General features: G+C 44.8%; 1 protein-coding gene across 10 annotated transcripts in view; it reads left to right on the top strand.

Annotated features, from left to right (window-relative positions):
* Nucleotides 1–2,844: 2,844 nt before the first annotated feature.
* Nucleotides 2,845–19,407, top strand: part of PER3 (period circadian regulator 3) — a 63,973-nt gene continuing 47,410 nt past the window's right edge. For 3 of the 10 annotated variants that reach the window (XR_007476395.1, XM_033432843.2, XM_033432839.2), the window contains exons 1-9: nt 2,845–3,585; nt 4,020–4,165; nt 5,021–5,136; nt 6,373–6,574; nt 10,907–10,958; nt 13,732–13,874; nt 15,284–15,362; nt 17,661–17,767; nt 18,253–18,409. Coding sequence is in view for 9 of the 10 variants with exons in the window: in XM_033432843.2 (XP_033288734.1) it covers nt 3,407–3,585; nt 4,020–4,165; nt 5,021–5,136; nt 6,373–6,574; nt 10,907–10,958; nt 13,732–13,874; nt 15,284–15,362; nt 17,661–17,767; nt 18,253–18,409 (1,181 nt within the window). In the remaining variant the exon portion in view is untranslated. Of the gene's footprint in view, nt 3,586–4,019; nt 4,166–5,020; nt 5,137–6,372; nt 6,575–10,906; nt 10,959–13,731; nt 13,875–15,283; nt 15,363–17,660; nt 17,768–18,252; nt 18,410–19,407 lie in introns of those variants that run through there. The other 7 variants (XM_033432844.2, XM_033432840.2, XM_033432847.2 and 4 more) reach the window with 5 other exon arrangements.

Here is a 19,407-nt window from a genome sequence, read left to right as displayed (position 1 = left end):
CCAGTCAGCAGGGAGGCTCTGTCGTCAGTCCCTGCGGGGTGGGGTGAGGGGACTTCCTGTAAACATTCGTTTCCGGTTATCACTGCGGAAGGGACCGGCAGGAATTGTGCACTGGCTCTCAACGCCTGCGCCTGCAAGTGGAGCCGGCAGCTCTGCTCACGTTTCATTGGCCAAAGCAGGTCAGGTGACCGTGGCTCACCTCAGAGGTGGGAGGGAGTCCTGTCTATCACCACAGGAGAAATGGAATGTTTGTGAACATCTTCCTTTGTGTCAACAACTTCAGTCAAAGAATGGGGGCAAATTCCCCGTGTCTTGTATTTTCTAATGACTTGTGTCTCTTACACGATAATTCTAGATTTGCATCACCAATAAAATGTTTCTTAAAGTATGGCAACTTTTTTATTGGCTCTGAATGATGATTCATTATTTGCTTTAAAATTGACCAGACTCGGGCTTCCCTGGTGGCGCAGTGGTTAAGAATCCGCCTGCCCGTGCAGGGGACACGGGTTCCAGCCCTGGTCCGGGAAGATCCCACATGCTGTGGAGCAACTAAGCCCGTGCGCCACAACTACTGAGCCTGTGCTCTAGAACTCGTGAGCCACAACTGCTGAGTCCGCATGCCACAACTACTGAAGCCCGTGCGCCTAGAGCCCGTGCTCCGCAACAAGAGAAGCAATGAGAAGCCTGCACACCGCAACAGAGTAGCCCCCGCTCGCCTCAACTAGAGAAAGCCGGCACACAGCAACAAAGACCCAATGCAGCCAAAAAAAAAAAAAAAAACCTTAAAAATAAGATAAAATAAAATTGACCAGACTGCTTAGTGCATTTAAAAATAAGCAAACTTATTTCCAACTGAGCTGCTTTTCATAGTAGCAGAAAATTCAATCTGTAAAAGTAGAATTTACTAAATAAACCAATTATGGCATAATTATTAGAAAATAAGTTTTTTTCTCATCCTTTAAATAGCAAGCTAAGTGCATTTAGAAACCTTCTACTTGGCTTTATACTGCCAAGACGGACAATCCCCTATTGGGAGAAGTGCCTCTGGCCAAGGCTCTGGATCCCCAGCCTCACGAAGGACTTCTCTCTGGCAACTGCCTCTTGTCTGCAGCCCTTCCCTCCTGCGTCATTCACTTCTCCCTTCTTATTGGATCACCCCATCACTTAATAGTGATGCCCACATCCCTCCCTCCAGCCAACAAATACTTGTCTATAGCTCGTCACAGCAAAATTCCTCCCTATGTCTTCCTGTAGTCATTGCCTCACATCCTACTTTTTCTTCAATCCACACCACTGAGACGTCTTTAACCAAGGTCACCATCTTGCTGAAGCCCAACAGGAAATTCTCAGCCTTTGTCTCACTCTGCTTATCACCAGCATTTGATAAAGTTGCCAGCTCTCTCCTTGAAATGCTTCGTTATCAAGCTTCCAGGATCCCACACTCCTCTGGTTTTCTTTCAGCCTCATCTATGGCTCCTTATTCTTTGCTTGGTTCTCTGCCTGACCTCTGAATCTCTGTGTGCCCCAAATCTTGGTCTTTGGCCCTTTTCTCTCTATCGGCACTCTCTCACTGACACCGTTTCACCCATCACTGTGCACTCCATAGAGACTCTGACGACTGCCAAATGTAAACTGTATCTCCACCCCCGGCTTCTCCCCTAAGTTCCCAGCTGGGAGATCCAATTGCCTACCTGACCACTCACTCCACTTGGATGTTTAGTGCGCATCTCAAACATGGCATGTGGAAAACAGTTCTCTGTTCTCCCTTCATCAAAACCTGCCATCCCCAGACCTGCACTCAGTAAATACTTGCTGAATGAATGCAGTTTAACAAAATAGAGATTCGGAAGAGAGTAAGCATCATTTGGAGAAATAATGTGGTTTATCCAATACCTAATATGAACAGTTACCACACTTCATTTTCCCCTCCTCTTATTTACAATTCCTTTCATTCATCCAACCAATACTTAAGATTTCTGATGTACCAGGCACCGGAGAGGGGCGGAGTTCTACATGGCACCTTCCACTTCGGAGGAGTCGAGACACAAATAAAAAGAGTCTTCCGACGGTGTTTTTTAAAGGCCTTCTCTACACCTTCCTTTCCCAAAATAATGTCTTTTACAGACACTTGTCTTCCTCCAGTTGCTAAGTGAATCTTTAACTTTAGGAAGACCAGGGAAATGTTTTAAGCTTCGCTGTCAGAATTCCGCTTCTGAAAACCGGGTTTGATCTTTCCAGGGCTGCTACACTGCCGGGTCCTCACAGCCCCTCACTTAAGAGTCCGCAGGAGCGAGAGCAAGAAGGTCGTTAAGAAAAATGGAAACGACGGGAACCCGAGAAGACGCAGGGAAAGCGCTGGGACGTCTGCCAAGCGTGGTCCCGATCCGCCCTCAGCGCTGCGCCGCTCTCCCCAACTCTGGAGCTGGGGCAGCCGCGGCCGCTCACGTGGAGGCCGCGCAGGCCCCGCCCACCCAGCCGCCCGGGGCCCGCCCCCTCATGACTGGCGGCTCCAGCGCCCTAATCACTGCCACGCTCGCTCCAGCGGCCCCCGGGGCCCATCCCCCGGGGCCGGGAGCGGGGCGGGGACTGGAGCCTCCTCAGGGCCCCTCCGCCCCCTCCTTACGTGCCAGCCGGCCGGGATTGGCCGACCTCCGGCGTTACGTAAAGAGCTCTGGGACCTTTGCCCCGCTCACACGCCTCTGCTTATGTAACCGTGGCGCCCCTGCGCGGGTCCCGCCCCCAGGCCAATGGGATCCCGCAGAGCCGGCAGCGGCAGCCAATCGCGCGACCCGGGGGCGGGACCGCGTCACGTGGTGCGCGGGGGGGTGCGGCGCCCGCGACCGCCCGGCACGCTGCTGGCCTCGAGACTGCGTGGGGCCGGGTCAGCTGGGCTAGCGGCGGCGCGCGGGTCCGCGGGAGGCGGCGGCGGCGGGTGAGGGCTCGGCCCGGGCGGGGAGGCCTCGGGGCCCGCCGGGCGCCGTCGCCCCGAGCCTGTCCTGCGCTGTGGGAACTTTGTGCTTCAAGTTGCCCCTTGCCGGGTGCGGGTCCTGGGTGCACGCCGACTCTCGGGGCGGCCGGAGCCGGGATCCCCCTGGGGCTGCCCAGCCCGCGAGCCACAGCCGAGCTTCCAGCATCAGATTGTGTTTCTCTTGACACTTGTCACCTTTGTTTCCACCGTCCCCCTCCACGGTGGACCTCCCGTGAGCGGAGACGTCCAAGACTGCAGGGAAATACTGGGGAGGAAAGTGCCCCCGGAGGAGCAGAAAGAGTACCTCTACTTGCCGGCTTGTGATGACTGACATTTTCTCTGAGACGATGGCCTGGACCAAAATGAGAAGTACATTTCCGTCGCCGATCGCAAAGTAGCAAAGTAGCAGGCGACAGGCTGAGGACTGCCGGGCGAGCGATGGATCCCTGTGAAGATCTGGAAGTGTCCGGTGGTAAATCTCAGGACTCTAGGCGGAGGCAGCCTCATGAACTTGAAGGACCACAGGCCAGCGGTCCTGAGGCGCTGGGGAAGGACTCTGCTGAGATGTGGAGCCGGAAATACCAGCTGCGGAGCAAATACGTGCAGACCAGCAACAGGTGAAATAACCTGATGTGTTTGTTGTTCTCTGCTGGGGTAGTAGAGGGGAAAGGCGGGCTTACATCTTTCTATATTTTGTTTGTAAGCCTAGGAAAAAGTTTAAAGAGACTCAGACAACTTAGAATAAAATACCCTGGAGAAACTGAAGGAAATTAACCAAAAGTAAAAAGTGGTTGAGGAATTTATCTGACTCTAGGCTGAAGTGGGAATAAGAGAGTGGAAAATGCTTGATGTTTACCAATTTCTTTGCCTGGGATTCTCCACCTGTAAAAAAAAAAAAAAAAAAAAAAGTGGTGGATAATACATCTGTGAACTAAATGAGCTGATCCATGTTAAGGGCTTAGAAAGCGGGCCTGGCATGAAATACGCTGTTCAGTAAAAGTTGACTTATTATAATCGAAAGTGTGAATTTAGAATCTTTTTTATCTTACAGTGAACCACAAGATCAAAACAGAGTTTCCAAAGACCTTATAACGGTTGTCCAAGAAATGAAAAAATACTTTCCGTCAGAGAGACAGAGTAAACCAAGCACCCTGGATGCTCTCAACTATGCCCTTTGCTGCGTACACAGCGTGCAAGGTAAACGGGCTGGAGAGGGAATACAGGCGTGCACGGACGCCACTGCTCGTAAACAGCAGCCGGGCCAGAGCAGTTGTCTGCCTGGTTTTAGGCGCAGAAATGTTTTGAGCTTTTTATGGTGCTTTATGTGAGATGTGCAAATCTACACTGATGGCATTAGCATCTTAGTTTTTCACATGAGCACTCGGAGAACCTTATTATGTGTCATAGCTTAGTAACTGTGCAGTATTTTGCTGATTTGCTTCAGGAGAGTAGAGCTCGGTATAAGCACAGTTTGAAGATTCACTTTTTAAAAGAATATTGTCTTCTGTGACTATTAGGGGAAAAATACACTTGATTAAATACATTTACATTTCTCTGCCGTGGACATACTTTTAAAATACAGTCATGATGTATCAGGAATTTACCAAATTAAAAACGAATGGTTGTAAACATTTTTTTCTTTTTATGGCTTTTCAGACTTCTTCTCAAGGGATTTTAAAAATACGCATTCTGTAGCACAAACCTCTGTGGCTTCATAGGTGGTATATAGTTCCTGAATCCTCGAATAATGTTTCTGCCATACAGATTTCCTGTGTGTGTATTTGGAATTTTGGGTTTCAGTACCTTGTTTTGGTACCTTCAGTGTGTCTCATTCCTTGTGATCTGGAACATGCAGAATTCATAAAATTCAAAATCTTAAGTTTGTACAACTATCAGTATTTTAGTTGAAAGAAGAAAACGATCTGGTTTCAAGGAAAACGTGCTGCGGTGTCCTCATCCTAAAAAACAAGCCTGCTTTTATACTGATGAAAAATGATTTCCTAAAGATACTCTTGTCACTGGACTACCTATTTATTTTCCTGTGTTTCTTAGCAAACAGCGAGTTTTTCCAGATTCTCAGTCAGAATGGAGCGCCTCAAGCAGACGTGACCATGTACAGTCTTGAGGAGCTGGCCGCTATTGCTTCGGAGCACACTTCCAAAAACACAGTAAGAATTCACAGATTTTGCCATATCAACCTGGGTGATTTTTCCTAACGATCTTATCTAGATGCAGATTTTTTAAAATAATAACTGAGCATTTCAGTAACCACAGTTTGAGGTCAAGCATAGGAGAAAACTGTTAAAGAGGCCTTGTGGAGTTTCTCCTGCCCTTGCCAGAGAAAACATCTAAAAACAGGAGGCAACACATAAGTAGTAGTTGGCTTTGCTTCCGTCATGAGGTGCCTCTCTCTCCTTAGCATCCCTGAGTTCTCTCAAAGGAAGAAAAAAATAACACTGCAGAGTGATTTCCTGCATCTTATTCTAATCTCCGAATTGTTAATTCCTATTTATATCATTCTTAGTTCCAATACCTACTACTTCAAGTTGTAACAACTGGATTTTATAGAACAAGTGAGTTGAGATGCTGTCATTTTTTGTACAATTTTGGAAGAGATATTTAGTGTATCTTTTTTGAATCTCTTCGTGTTGACAGAATAATGGAGCCTCATGTTTTGCTGATGTGATGGAGATTACTTAATTTATGTGTAGACCTCAACATAATTGTAACTTAAAGGTTTTATAATATTGGAGCATGAGCTATCCCTAATGTTACAGTGCTTATTTTACTAACTGATGTGTTTATAACACTGTAGTAGGCGCTATGGAGATTTAAGGGAAAAAAAGTTTAAGGAAAACATTTTCCCTTTAAGATCTTCAAAGTAAATCTAGAGAGGAAAACATACGCCACTTGCTAGCAGGTACAAACAGTGGCGGATTATAAGTAAGCTATGTATATGTCTAACGGAACACATTAGAGAAATGATTCTTATGTAATGAGGTTTGTCAAAGACAACGTCTTGGAGCAAGTGACTCTTGAGCTTGGTCTTGAAGCCTGGAATAGGCATATGGGTGAAGAGAAGACAGTCCTTCCAGGTACAGTTTGCAAAGGAGAGGGAATCAGAAGTGTACACAGTGTATACACTGTGTTTAGTCCGTGTAGAATGAGCTGGTGCATTGTTTGGCAGAACTTAAACCTTCAGAGGGAACAATGCAGGTTTTACAGCGATTTATTGCCTTTGCAGGGGTGTGTGTGTGTATGTGTGTGTGTGTGTGTATGTGTTTTAAGCTACTGATCATGGTATTAAGCTATTGTTCATGGTAGACGTCTAGACGAAATTTATTCAGGGAATATTGCCAGTATGTATCTCAATATTTTGCTTTTATTTTAAATATTTTTTGTAGGATACCTTCGTGGCAGTTTTTTCATTTCTGTCTGGAAGGTTAGTGCACGTTTCTGAACAGGCTCCTTCGATCCTGCACTGTAAGAAAGAGTTCTTAGAGTCCTCTCATTTCGTTGAACTGCTCGCCCCTCAAGACGTGAGGGTGTTCTACACGCACACTGCCCACGCTCAGCTTCCTTTCTGGAACAACTGGACCCAAAGAGGTAATGGGACCAATATTCAGATGTTTATCTTGCCTGGTAAAGATCAGTTTCATTCTTCCAGAAATAGTACACAAATGAATGCCTTATTCAGAACATGCAAATATATAGTTTTTCTTATTTCTTCATTTTAAAAGTCAGAATGTGATGAAAATAGCATTTTAAATGCTGCTAATAACATAAAGATCCAATAAATTTGTTTTCATTTAATCAAGTTAGTTTCACAGACTATATGCCATAGATATGGTGTGTCACAGCATCATGTATAGCAGGTTAAGTGCTACAAAGTGTCTGTTGTTAATAAAATTAAATGTTTTTCCTCTTATACTGACTTCATTATTTCTCTGCTTTGCTCTGGAGGTAAGCTTCTCAAAGTTAGATCCCTTTCCAGCTTTTCTTCTCCCCAAAAGTTATGAATCTCATCATTTTGTTTTCCTTCTGAAAGACTGCTTTTCCTGAACTGGGGGTGGGGAGTGGGTTCCCACTCAAGTTTTCTTTGTGTTATTCAATCCCATGTAATCTTTCATTCATTCATTTATTCTTTTTTTTTAAAAAAATATTTATTTATTTATTTGGTTGTGCTGGGTCTTTGTTGCGGCAGGTGAGCTCCTTAGTTGCAGCTCTCCAGCTCCTTAGATGCAGCACGTGGGCTCCTTAGTTGCAGCACGTGGGCTCTTTAGTTGTGGCTTGAGGGCTCCTTACTTGTGGCTCACGGGCTCCTTAGTTGAGGCATGCGAGCTCTTAGTTGCAGCATGCATGTGGGATCTAGTTCCCTGACCAGGGATCGAACCTGGGTCCCCTGAGTTGGGAGGGCAGAATCTTCACCACTCCACCACCAGGGAAGTCCCATTCATTCTTTCTTAAGTCACTCTTTATTCCCTCTTTCATATTTTTTGTGAAATGTCTCTTAAAGAACTTAGTAAAGATCAGCTTCCTTTTTGATCCCAAACCCTTTTCTCTCATTTTTAAAAAATTTTGATTATTTTTATTATGGTAAAAAACACATTCACAAAATTTACCATGGTAACCATTTTCAAGTGTACAGTTCAGCAGCATTAAGTACATTCACAGTGTTGTGAAACAGATCCTCAGAACTTCATCCTGCAAACCTAGAGCTCTGTACTCATTCTAGTTTTTAATCCAGTTCTCAGTCCAGTGAAGAACAGTGTTACAGCCTTCTTTTTTCAATCCCAGACCCTTGCCCGATTCTCTGTGCACATTTTATATAAGCTTCAGAAAAGACACCTGTCACCCTTGCTTTCTTCCAGCTCCCTCTCTCCTATTCCCTTCATTCAAAAACACTGGTTTCATTTTTCTTCCTCTTTCCGAAACATGCGTTTTCAACCTTTAATTGTCCACGTTTGTTTCTCTGCTTTTGTTCATCGTTTATTCATTCCGTAGACATTATATAGCAGTGTCTGCGGGCCAGGAGCTGTTCTAGGTGCTAAGGTACAACAGTGAACAGAACTGACATGTGGTACTGTTCACCAGGTCTTTCCCATTTTCCCTTCGGTATTGCCCTATAGTCGCTGTCTGATCTTTTCACTTGTCTTTTTTTGGCTGTGCTGCAAGGCTTGCGGGATCTTAGTTCCCCGACCAGGGATCAAACCTATGTGCCTGCAGTGGAAGCGCGGAGTCCCAACCACTGGACCACTAGGGAATTCCCTGATCTTTTCACTTTCTTATCTTTGCTAATTACTTAATGGTATTTCCCCTACTTGTAAAAACATAATAGTCCCTGAAAGTGTTGTCTCTTGGACCTAAACATTTACTTGCTCCCTTTAGTTTACTTCTCACACTATACTTCTGCTTTAGGAACCCCAGGGATCCACACCCTCCCTGAGGGCCGTTGTTCAGCTCCACACCATTTCTGGGCTGTGCTCATGTTACCTCTTTCTGTCCCTTCCTTTGAACTCATAGGACATTAAGAGGACACGGGAAGCTTTAAACTCAGCAGTGGTCAGCTTTGGCCCTGTGTTAGAGCACATTTCCACTTAGGCTTGTTGTACAGACCTCAGAAGGATCTGACCGCTGTTTCTTTAGAACACACTTCCAGAAACAAGAATTCGCACGTTCCGGCCCAGGTGTGGAAGTGACAGCGGGCCCCCGTGTACTGTTTTTGAGATTCGGTAGGCTGGCTCTCTGTGTTACAGGACTCTGGGGGGGGGCAGTTGAATTCAGGTGCCTGCTACAATGTATAAGTAGTGTAAGTGAGTTCACCTTACAGCAGAGTTGCAGTATTTTTTTATGTGCAAAGAATGTTAAGCTCAGAATCTGAAGGTCTGAGTTTCAAATTGCATTTTGTCCCTTCGTGAACCTTGGAGGCCACTTGGCTTCTCGTTGTAAAATGAGAATCACAGTTTCTGACGTGCCTGTTAATACAGGCTTTCTGTGAGAACCCAGCAAGCTGTAGGTTGGGGAAGGCTTGGAGATATTTGGAGCGTCCGCAGCATAAAGGCTCATCTTAACTGCTGTCATCTGTTGAACGGTTACTGTTTGCCAGGGACCCTTCTCTTTGCTTTCGTGGATCAACTGAGTTAATCTTCACGAAGACCTTGTGAGGTGTAGGTACTGTCATTCTCCCCGGTAGACGGACAGAGTAACTGAATTAGTTCGGGTTTGCCCAGAAGCGGGACGCTGACTGGGGGAGCGGGTGGAAGGTGGTGAGAGGAGCCCTCAGCCCGCATCGCTGGCATCGCTGGAAGGAGCGAGGCGGGGGGAGGGCTGGGCAGCAGGAGCTTCGGGCCGCAGCGCAGTGCAGAGAGCTTCTGGGCCAGGCAGCCAGAGGGTCCACCCGCTGGAGGAGCCCGGCATCTCCATGGAATGGTCCTGCCTCGTTGCCTGCTCCGTGTACGGGCACGGGCCGAGGGCAGCCCGCAGGAAGCAGGGCTCAGGCAACAGTCGGGTCCCTCAGAGCCAGCAACTGTGCCCTTTCTTATCTGCCATGGTCACAGAGATGCCAGGGTCACACTGCCTGCAAGTATGGAGCCGGCCTTCGCCGTGGCAGCGTGCATCCAGAGCCCGTCTGACCCCACGGCTGCTGGGACTGTGCCTTAAAGCGGGAGAGCTGCCCTCAGCCAAAGGCGAGCGTTTGAAAGTGTCACCGAGGGACGGTTCCCACCCACGAGAGTCAGCTCAGAAGATCAAGGATAGTTCTGAAAAATCTTTATCTTGCCTTAATTCCTCCACAGAAACTCCAGATGATAGCATATCCTAGAGTAATTAATTTCTTTAGCTTACTTTGTCAAGTTCTTGCTGTTGTTTCTCCCAGACATTCTGTAAGAACTTCTGGCTTCAGAATTCTGGGCCTGTAACTTTCATAGTTTCACGAATTACAGGAGCTTGGTCACTGGTCCCTTTACTTTTAAACTGGAGGGCTTTTTTTAAATTGTGAACATTTTTCTTGATCACTCAAAAGCCCATTTTCTTATTCTTCCTATGATCCTTTCCTTAGGAGTACAAACACCTGGACCATGTTCAGTATTTTGGTTCTTCAGAATCCTCGTTGTAGGTGCTCCTTCAGTGTATATTTTTTTAAAAACATCTCCTTGGTTGTAAACATTTCCTTGGTTTCTATAACTGAAAACTTTTCACTCCAGTGAATAAATGCCCAAAAGATGTATATTCAGGGAGTTCTACCAGAAGAAATAAAGTAATCAACAAACATTTGGAAATAAGTTCAGTTTCCTAAGATGGGCAAATTTAAATGTTTCTGAATTACCACCTCACACATCAATAAAATAAATGCGAAGTCAATAAAGTTGAAGCAAAACCTTTGGCATGAGGAGTGTGAGAAAGTGTTATTAATGACACTGAATTGGTACCATCTGCTGGAGCTAAGTTTGCCAATATATGATGAGAGTCATGAAATGATATAATCTAATCTAGGAACACAGCTCTGGGGAATTTGTCCAAGGAAAGAAATGTATGTATCCTCTACCTGAAAGCTCTAAGTAATCGGAATTCCCAGTTTTTGAGACGTGTCCAAACTATTACAGGGGAATAGAATATTACCAGCGAAATAATTGTGTCGCAGGATGATTACGTTGACATTTGAAGCAGTGAGTCCAGGCAGGAGCAGAAATGCAGACAGGACTGCAGGGGGTGACAGGGAGAGGCCTCCGTCAGGTGCTCTCAGGGTCTCACCTGAGGGTTACTATTCAACACGAAAAAGCCCTGGGAAAATACTGGATGGAACTAGATCTTAGTGAGGGAGGAGAGTCCTATTTTAATCAAGAGCAGCTCTGTCCCTAAAAAGAGTCTCCCCTTTGTGCAGTGACAGTTTGGGGAGGAGCTGCGTGCGGGCGGGACACTGACACGTGTGTTTGTTTCCAGCAGCCTCACGCTATGAATTCGCTCTGGTGAAATCCTTTTTCTGCAGGATCCGGTGAGTGTGGGAGCTCCTGGAGGCCAGGGACGGTGGAGTGGGCTCTGGTTTTACTTTATTTTTTATTTACTTATTTTTTTTAATTGACTGTATAGTTGATTTACAATGTTTCAGCTGTACGGCAAAGTGGTTCAGTTATACATATGTGTGTGTGTATATATATATATAATTATATACATATATATACATACATATATATATTCTTTTTCAGGTTCTTTTCCATTATTGGTTATTCCAAGATATTAAATATAGTCGCCTGTGCTATAAGGACAGGGAACTATATTTATCTATGCTATAAGGACCTATAAAGTAGGTCCTTGTTCATGTGTTTTATATATAGCAGTCCTTATCTGTTAACCCCAAATCCCAAACTCATCCCTCTGATTTTATTTGGCACTTATTTTGATGCCTTATTCAGCTAGGTCTGTTGTGGATACAAAAGACAAGACTTGGTTCTTGCTGCAAGAAGTTTGTGTTTTGATTGAGGAGAAGATACGTGTACTTATGAGAAAAGTAGATAATAATGCAATAGGGGAAGAGGCCAGAAAGACCATTCTTAACCCAGGGGCATGTGAAAGTTACTGGACATGAAATATACTTTCAGATGACAGTTTTTTGGAGCTCTTTTGTTTTTGTTTTTCAGTCACATTTAAACTTAATTTTTGAAATTTTGAACAACCTGAAAGAAAGCAAGATAGGTATATTTATGAGGACTTAAAAGGTCCAGTGACAGTGAACTAGAAGAAAAGAGATCAAAATTTTAATAGTAGTTGATTTCTGGTGGGATTTATTAGTGATTTTTTTTTCTCTTCCAAATTTACTTTGATATGTTAATGTTACTTTCAAAGTAAAAAGAAAAAATGGTTTTAAATGACGTCATGATCACCAACAGTAGTATTGAGGTTACTAAGTGCTCTTGATATGCGGGGAAGAGAAATCCTTGTAATGGATCATTCAGACACTCCATGGAACTGAGGGGGACTCGCGCTAAGAGTGTTCGAATGCTTGGGGAAGGATAACCTGGAAAGGTGTGCGTGTGTGGGGAGGGCCATGTCGGTTCTTTCTGTCACTCGCAGGTGAGTTGTTGGTTATGAAGATCTGAGAGCAGTGCCTGCCGCATAGTAAGCGCTCTGTGTGTTTCTTATGTTGGTAAATGTTTTCAGGTGCCTTTCCTGAGCCAGGGGAGACCTAGCAGCATATACTGGTGGGTTAGTTTCGGGTGCGAGATAGAAAGAGTAGTCAGGTGACGTGGGAGTCTTGGCTCAAGGTGCCATGTATTGGGGAGGAGGAAACTGTAGGACAAGCAGCTGCCTGGAGAGCAGAGGGGAGAGCGTGTGCCTTAGTTTTAGGTGAGTGTGTAATGTCGAGTAGGAATCTGCCTCGTGATGTTGACGAGGCGTTGGTCCAGGAGCCCGGGGTTCAGGGGAGGAGGCCGGGCTAGAGACAGATGTGCAGGTCATCGGCGTATAGGTGGCACTGAGAAGCTCAGGACAGGATGAGCCTGGAGAAAGCACGCACAGAAATGGGAGGGGAGCCACTAGCACAGGTACAGATGCTCGCAGGTGAGTGCCAGGAGAAGGTGCTCTTCTGAGCGGTGACCTAGGAAGCAGGGTCACGGCTGAGAGTGGAGAAGTCACAGGAGATGCTGGAGTTAGAGGAGAGAAGAGAGCGGGAGGGCGGCCAGAGACCCCCGAACATCCACGCTCGTGATGGTTGGCGAGGAGAGGTGCGATGGGCAGAAACGGGGGAGCGTGAAATACAGGTTGGGACGTTCGGGCAGATCCAAGTGGAAACGTCTTCCAGGCAGCCAGGCTGATGAAACAGGATGGACATCTGTGTGCTTGCTGCAGACCCTTCGCCCCCGGGAGCCTCCTGACAGGGAGCGAGCAGCCTCTGCGCCGGTTGGCCGAGAGGGTCCAGCCCCGCCATCTCCCGGTAGCTAGGCACGGTGGGCGATGCTGAGCCGCACACAAGGTCTGCGCCGGGCAGCGGAGCGGCTGAAGCGGTGGGACTGAATCGGTCGTTTGAACGAGGGCGTAGGAAGGGCTGACGGAGGGCCGGCTTGGGGGCGTGACCCCAGGGGGCCTTGTTTTCCACCATGTGGTACTTGGTTTAGGCCCACGAGGCGAGACGGGTGGCTGTGCCCCTCTTCCCAGCAGGAACAGAAAGCCACGCTGAGATTAGCGAGCGGCTCACGCTCACCTTGGCGAGCCGCCTCTCCAGAAAGCCTCCTACTCATCCAATAACAAACGAGTATCATTGCCCGTGGCTATTGAAAATTTAAACTAACGTGTCCCTCCTTTTAAAAATAAATATGTTTTGGACTTCCCTGGTGGCGCAGTGGTTAAGAATCCACCTGCCAATGCAGGGGACACGGGCTTGAGCCCTGGTCCGGGAAGATCCCACGTGCCACGGAGCAGCTAAGCCCGTGCGCCACGACTACTGAGCCCACGAGCCACAACTGCTGAGCCTGTGAGCCACAGCTACTGAAGCCTGTGCACCTAGAGCCCGTGCTCCACAAGAGAAGCCACTGCGATGAGAAGCCCGCGCGCCGCAACGAAGAGTAGCCCCCGCTCAGCGCAACTAGAGAAAGCCCACATGCAGCAACGAAGACCCAACACAGCCAAAATAAATAAATAAATATGTCTAAACATTTTAGATTCAGACACGTCTCTCTTGGAAATTACCAACAAAACATTTTCCCTGGCCTTGTTTCACGTTGGACTAAGTGAACAGGTCAGGACTGGTACTAAACCATTTTTCTTCTTTTCAGTGGAGGTGAAGCCCGGGAGCTGAGGCAGCCTTACTGCCCGTTCCGGATTATCCCCTATTTGATTCATGTGCACAGCTCGGCCCGCCCGGAGCCTGAGCCCTGCTGTCTCACACTGGTGGAGAAGATTCATTCTGGTTACGAAGGTAGGTCAGGAGCATCTGCGTTTAGGTCAGATGTGACGTGTCAGCACATCAGAAAGAAGCAGGCGAAAGCCTGTTTACTGCAGCCACTGTCTTCAGCTTGGCCCTGAGCTGATTTTCCCTGACGTCTCTGTTTGCTGGCCTTGACTTCCTGTGTGGTCATCTCCTTTAAGGACAGCATGGCGCAGGGGTCTGAGCATAGACTTGGCCACAGATGCGCAGTCTTCTAATCCTTTCTCTACTGGTGACCATCCTGTGGCCTTTTGCTTCTGTCTTGCGTGACAGAAGAGCATTGAAATTGTTGCATACAGAGGTTACAAGAATGAATTTATATTTTTAAGTGTTTTGAAAGCCCCCTGCGTAAAAAGTATAATTCATGTCTTCCAGTGGCAGAACAGCATTGCTAAATTCATATATCAAAACAGAAGCAGCTTCCATTTATCATTTGAAATTACAGTTGGTTCTGCTGTAATGTGACATATGCTTTCCTAAAACTTACCATCCTGTGCAAAAAAATTCACACAAACCACAGGGCTTATGGGAAAAATGAGTTTAGGGGCACAACACTCAAGTAACCATACATTAAAAATAAGACGGGAATCTCATAAAATGGTAACACGGTGTTACACATTAACTGATGAAGAAATGCACAAGTGATACAATAAAGGCGGCTCGCCACAGCGGAAAAGCCCTGCGGTTTGCTGTGGACGTGGGTGTTGGAAGCAGCTTGTGCATTACTGTGAGGAGCGAGGGGAAGGTGGACTGAAATCAGAGGGAAAGTTCCATCACCAGGTTGGACGGGCGTGGCTCAGAGCACACCTGGTGAACAGAGGCTGCAGGTGGATGTTTCAGGTGTGTGCATGTTTCTTCACGTTCCTAAGTGACTCCATTCAACTAGCTGCTCTTTTCTGCATTCACCTCGTGTTTCTTGCAAATGAAATCGTGCGTAAGCGGAGTTAGTGTCATGCTCAAATTGTTCCCTAATGTGCTAATCACTACATTGTCAAAGCAGACTGTAGCAGCACTGACCCTGCCAATTTTGTTACAGATTAAATACGTCCCTATTGTACTGACGTTTCACATCCTATTTGCTTAGTTGTATTCAACCACTAAATATGAAACATTTTTGTCCTGAACTCTAAACGACCCCATCTTTGACTGTTAGATTGTGATGGATAAGCTATTCGATGTACACAGACTTTCTGTCTGTTTAAAATTAACTTTAGTAGGCATCACGTTTTGACCTAATTAAAATGTGGTTAATAATGAAAGTTATTAGCTTTGGCTGCTCAAAGGCCAGGTCCCTAGGTGAGATTTCTGCCAGGGCCTATAGAGTTTGTTCCCTCTTTAATATGTTAAGTGGATAGTTAATTAGGTATTTGCCTTTAATCCAGTCTTTCTGGTTTCCATAGCTCCTCGAATCCCAGTGGATAAAAGAATTTTTACCACAACACACACCCCCGGGTGTGTTTTTCTTGAAATAGATGAAAGGTAAGTACTTCTTTAAGCCTAAAAGAAATTTATTTCTGAAAATAAATAAAAATATTTAAAAGTTTACATAACGTTTAACATATGTTAAACGTAACATGATAGAGCTGAATCTGTTCATTTGCGCATTTGAGTTTTGTTAGTTTGAAATTTGTGTTGTGTAAATTTTTTTAATATTTATTTATTTTCCTTATATATATATTTTTGACTGCGTCGGGTCTTAGTTGCGGCACACGGGGTCTTTGTTGAGGCACACAGGATCTCTTCGTTGTGGCGCGCGGTCTTCTCTCTAGTTGCGGCGCGCGGCTTCCAGAGCGCGTGGGCTTTGTAGTTTGCGGCATGCAAGCTGTCTCACTGAGATGCACAAGCTCAGTAGTTGTGGCGCGCGGGCTTAGTTGCCCCGCGGCGTGTAGGATCTTAGTTCCCGGACCAGGGCTCAAACCTGTGTCCCCTGCATTGGAAGGTGGATTCTTTACCACTGGACCACCAGGGAAGTCCCGTGTTGTGTAAATTTTTAATGTAAATATCTTGCATGTTATAGTGCTAAGATTTACACATTATCATATTTATTTCAAAGCTTTAGGAAAGTCAGAAATTATTTTTCCAGTTTGCACAAGAGGACAATGAACGTGGGCCACATGGTATTAGATGACTGTGGTCCAAATGAGACCACGACTCTGGCCTCCAAGTCCTATTCCAGTGTTATTTCCACTAGGCAGGTGCTTCCCAAACAGTTTATAATGAATTTTTATTAGTCTGAAGTGGGGGAGAAGAGAAAGAAAAATAAGGCAGATTTTTTTTGTGTGTGAAGAACTGTTACTTATTTTGAACTTAGCGTCCTTCCTGGGTTTTTTTTGGTTATTAAAATAGTCTTTCTTATTTAAAGAGTTAGTGACAGTACATAATAGTTGTTGCTTATTGTTGTTTTTTTGATACCTTTATTTGGAAAAACAAAACATTGTTATCCCCTCTTCGTACCCTCCATTTCCACCCGCATTTACTTAAAAATTTTACTTATTTGTGAAATCTGAAAATCTGAGAACCAATGTACCGTACCACAGATAAGCATAAGCAAAAATGTCAAAAAACCTGGCACAGTTATGATAGTTATTAATTTTGGTTTGTTTTTTGTTTTGGTTTTTTTTTGCAGTACGCGGGCCTCTCACTGTTGTGGCCTCTCCCGTTGCGGAGCACAGGCTCCGGATGCGCAGGCTCAGCGGCCATGGCTCACGGGCCCAGCCGCTCCGTGGCATGTGGGATCTTCCCGGACCGGGGCACGAACCCGTGTCCCCTGCATCGTCAGGCGGACTCTCAACCACTGCGCCACCAGGGAAGCCCTTAATTTTGGTTTTTAAAAAATCTTAACATACAGGGAATTCCCTGGCGGTCCAGTGGTTAGGATGCCATGCTTTCACTGCCGAGGGCGCAGGTTCAATCCCTGGTCGGGGAACTAAGATCCCACAAGCCGAGTGATGCGGCCAAAAAAAAAAAAAAAAAAAAGCTTTAAAAAAATTTTTTTAACATCTGGAAATGGGTTTATTACCTATTTATTACCGTTTAGTTACCCTGAAACTAAACAGTAATTAGTGAGATACTTTGTATAATATAATCTGTAGAAGGTAAGAAAATTTTAGCTGAAGTTATTCTGAAAACAGCTTAAGTTTATTGCAATAGAAAGTATTTGTGAATTTGTACACATAGAAGATGTTTCTGGAGTCAGTTTTGTCTAAGTCATCTTGAGTGTCTGTACATCAGAATTTTCCCATGAACCTTTATCCTACAAATGGCTTTGTGACTGGTTGTCTATTTGATATCACCTTTTGGGAGACATTGTTTTTGTATAATTTTAATTATTCTGTATAAATTTGTAGCCTGCTTTATTCATTTAACATCATAAGCATTTTTCTATGTTATAATGTGATCTTTGTAGACTTTTTAAAAGGCAGCGAAATGGAGGGCATCAGAGACCTCTGAGGAACTTGTTAACAATATAGACTCCTAGTCTTACCACAGAAATTCTGATTTAGTAAGCTTGTGGTGAGCCTGCAAATCTGTGTTTTAGAAGTTTCACAGGTGATTTTGATGCAGTATGTCAGATGACCAACACTTCTTAGATTGTGTATCTATTTCCCCACAATATAGGCACTTGGGTCGTTTGTAGCATTTATAAATGCTGTAATGAACATCTTTTGCATACCCTTTGTCATATTTAGAGTTTAGCTGAAAAGTACTGTTGAAAGTATATAAGGTATGAGTTACTTGGTGCGTGTGACATGCTGCCTGTGCTGTGTCTGTGCTCAGAGCAGTGCCTTTGCTGGGTTACCTACCTCAGGATCTGATTGGAACATCCATCCTGACATACCTGCACCCGGAAGATCGTTCTCTAATGGTCGCTATACACCAAAAAGGTAAGGACCTACTTCTTTATAGGAGGACATTTCTTTTTCATTGATCTTTTTTTTTTTTTTTTGCGATACGCGGGCCTCTCACTGCTGTGGCCTCTCCCGTTGCGGAGCACAGGCTCCAGACGCGCAGGCTCAGCGGCCATGGCTCACAGGCCCAGCCACTCCGCGGCATGTGGGATCCTCCCGGATGGGGGCACAAACCCGCGTCCCCTGCATCGGCAAGCGGACTCTCAACCACCACGCCACCAGGGAGGCCCTCATTGATCTTTTTAAGTTTGTCATTTCATTTCTCACTAGAGGGTCTCACAAGCTCTAATCGTTAGAGCTTAACCTTTAACCAGGTAAGCAATGTATTGGAACTGCTGAAGCAATTTTTTTTTTCTATTTTGACATTCTAAAACACTTACAAATAAATGCCTTAAAAAAAGACATTTGTAATCAATATCCGTGTTAAATAAATTCTAATTTTGTCTTATTATTTTATATAGTCTTGAAGTATGCAGGCCATCTTCCCTTTGAACATTCACCCATTAGATTTTGTTCTCAAAATGGGGATTACATTGTATTGGATTCCAGTTGGTCCAGCTTTGTGAACCCATGGAGCCGGAAGGTTTCTTTCATCATCGGTCGACATAAAGTGCGAACGTAAGTCAATCAGTTTGCATATTTTCTAAAAAATCTTTTTCCAAATAATGTTCTTTGGCCCATTGATTCCCCTTTGAATCAACTAACACGTGAACTAAACGAAGGACAGGTTTTTTTCAGTGCTTCTGGAAGACAGTTTGGCAATAAGTATCAAGGGCTTTGTAAGATTTCTACCTCCTTGGCCTAACGATTCCCTTATTGGAATATTCTAAAGAAGCCGAAATACAGAAAGCCTTATAAAGAAAAGACAGATTTTGCAGCATTTTTTAATTGTAATAGCTTAAATGTCTATCATTAAGTAGATTCTGAAATATCTGCTTGACATGTTATTATATTGGTCAATAAAAATTTTTACAGAGAGTATGGGAAATTGATATATTAGATGATGTAAAAAGCAGCATACAGAAGTTTTTATACAGTATGATTATAATTATGTTTAAAACACAAACACTATGAAATAGGAAAAAGAAGATTAGAAGGAAAGAAAATACATTTTGGTTATGTGTGGATAGTGGGATTTTGGGTGAAGTTTTGTTTTTTTTCCTTTTCTGAATTTTAAGGTTCTCTTCAGTGAGCATGTAAAATTTTTTATATCAGCCTTCTGCAGTCAAATCCACTTATTTGTGTCAATTTTATTAAATCTTTTTTTTTTTATGTGGACCATTTTTAAAGTCTTCATTGAATTTGTTACAGTATTGCTTCTGTTTTATGTTTTGTTTTTTTTTGGCCTCGAGGCATGTGGGACCTCAGGTCCCCCACCAGGGGTTGAACCTGCATCCCCTGCCTTGGAAGGCAAAGTCTTTAACCACTGGACCACCAGTGAAGTCCCTAAATCTTTATTTTTAATATTTAAATTCTTTCATATTTATTCTGCTGCCAGCATGGCTGACCCAAGCCCACTTGATTGTTGTTACCTGTCCATACAACAGCCTTGCAAAATGGATCCAGGGCAACCTGGACCACGGTTCCTGTAATCTGAGATACTCCTATAGTCCCTG

Source organism: Orcinus orca, chromosome 1 (genome assembly GCF_937001465.1).
Source record: "Orcinus orca chromosome 1, mOrcOrc1.1, whole genome shotgun sequence".
In the NCBI taxonomy this organism is placed as follows: domain Eukaryota; kingdom Metazoa; phylum Chordata; class Mammalia; order Artiodactyla; family Delphinidae; genus Orcinus; species Orcinus orca.
Note: the sequence above shows the minus strand (reverse complement) of the source record. Positions and strands in the feature narration are given on the sequence as shown.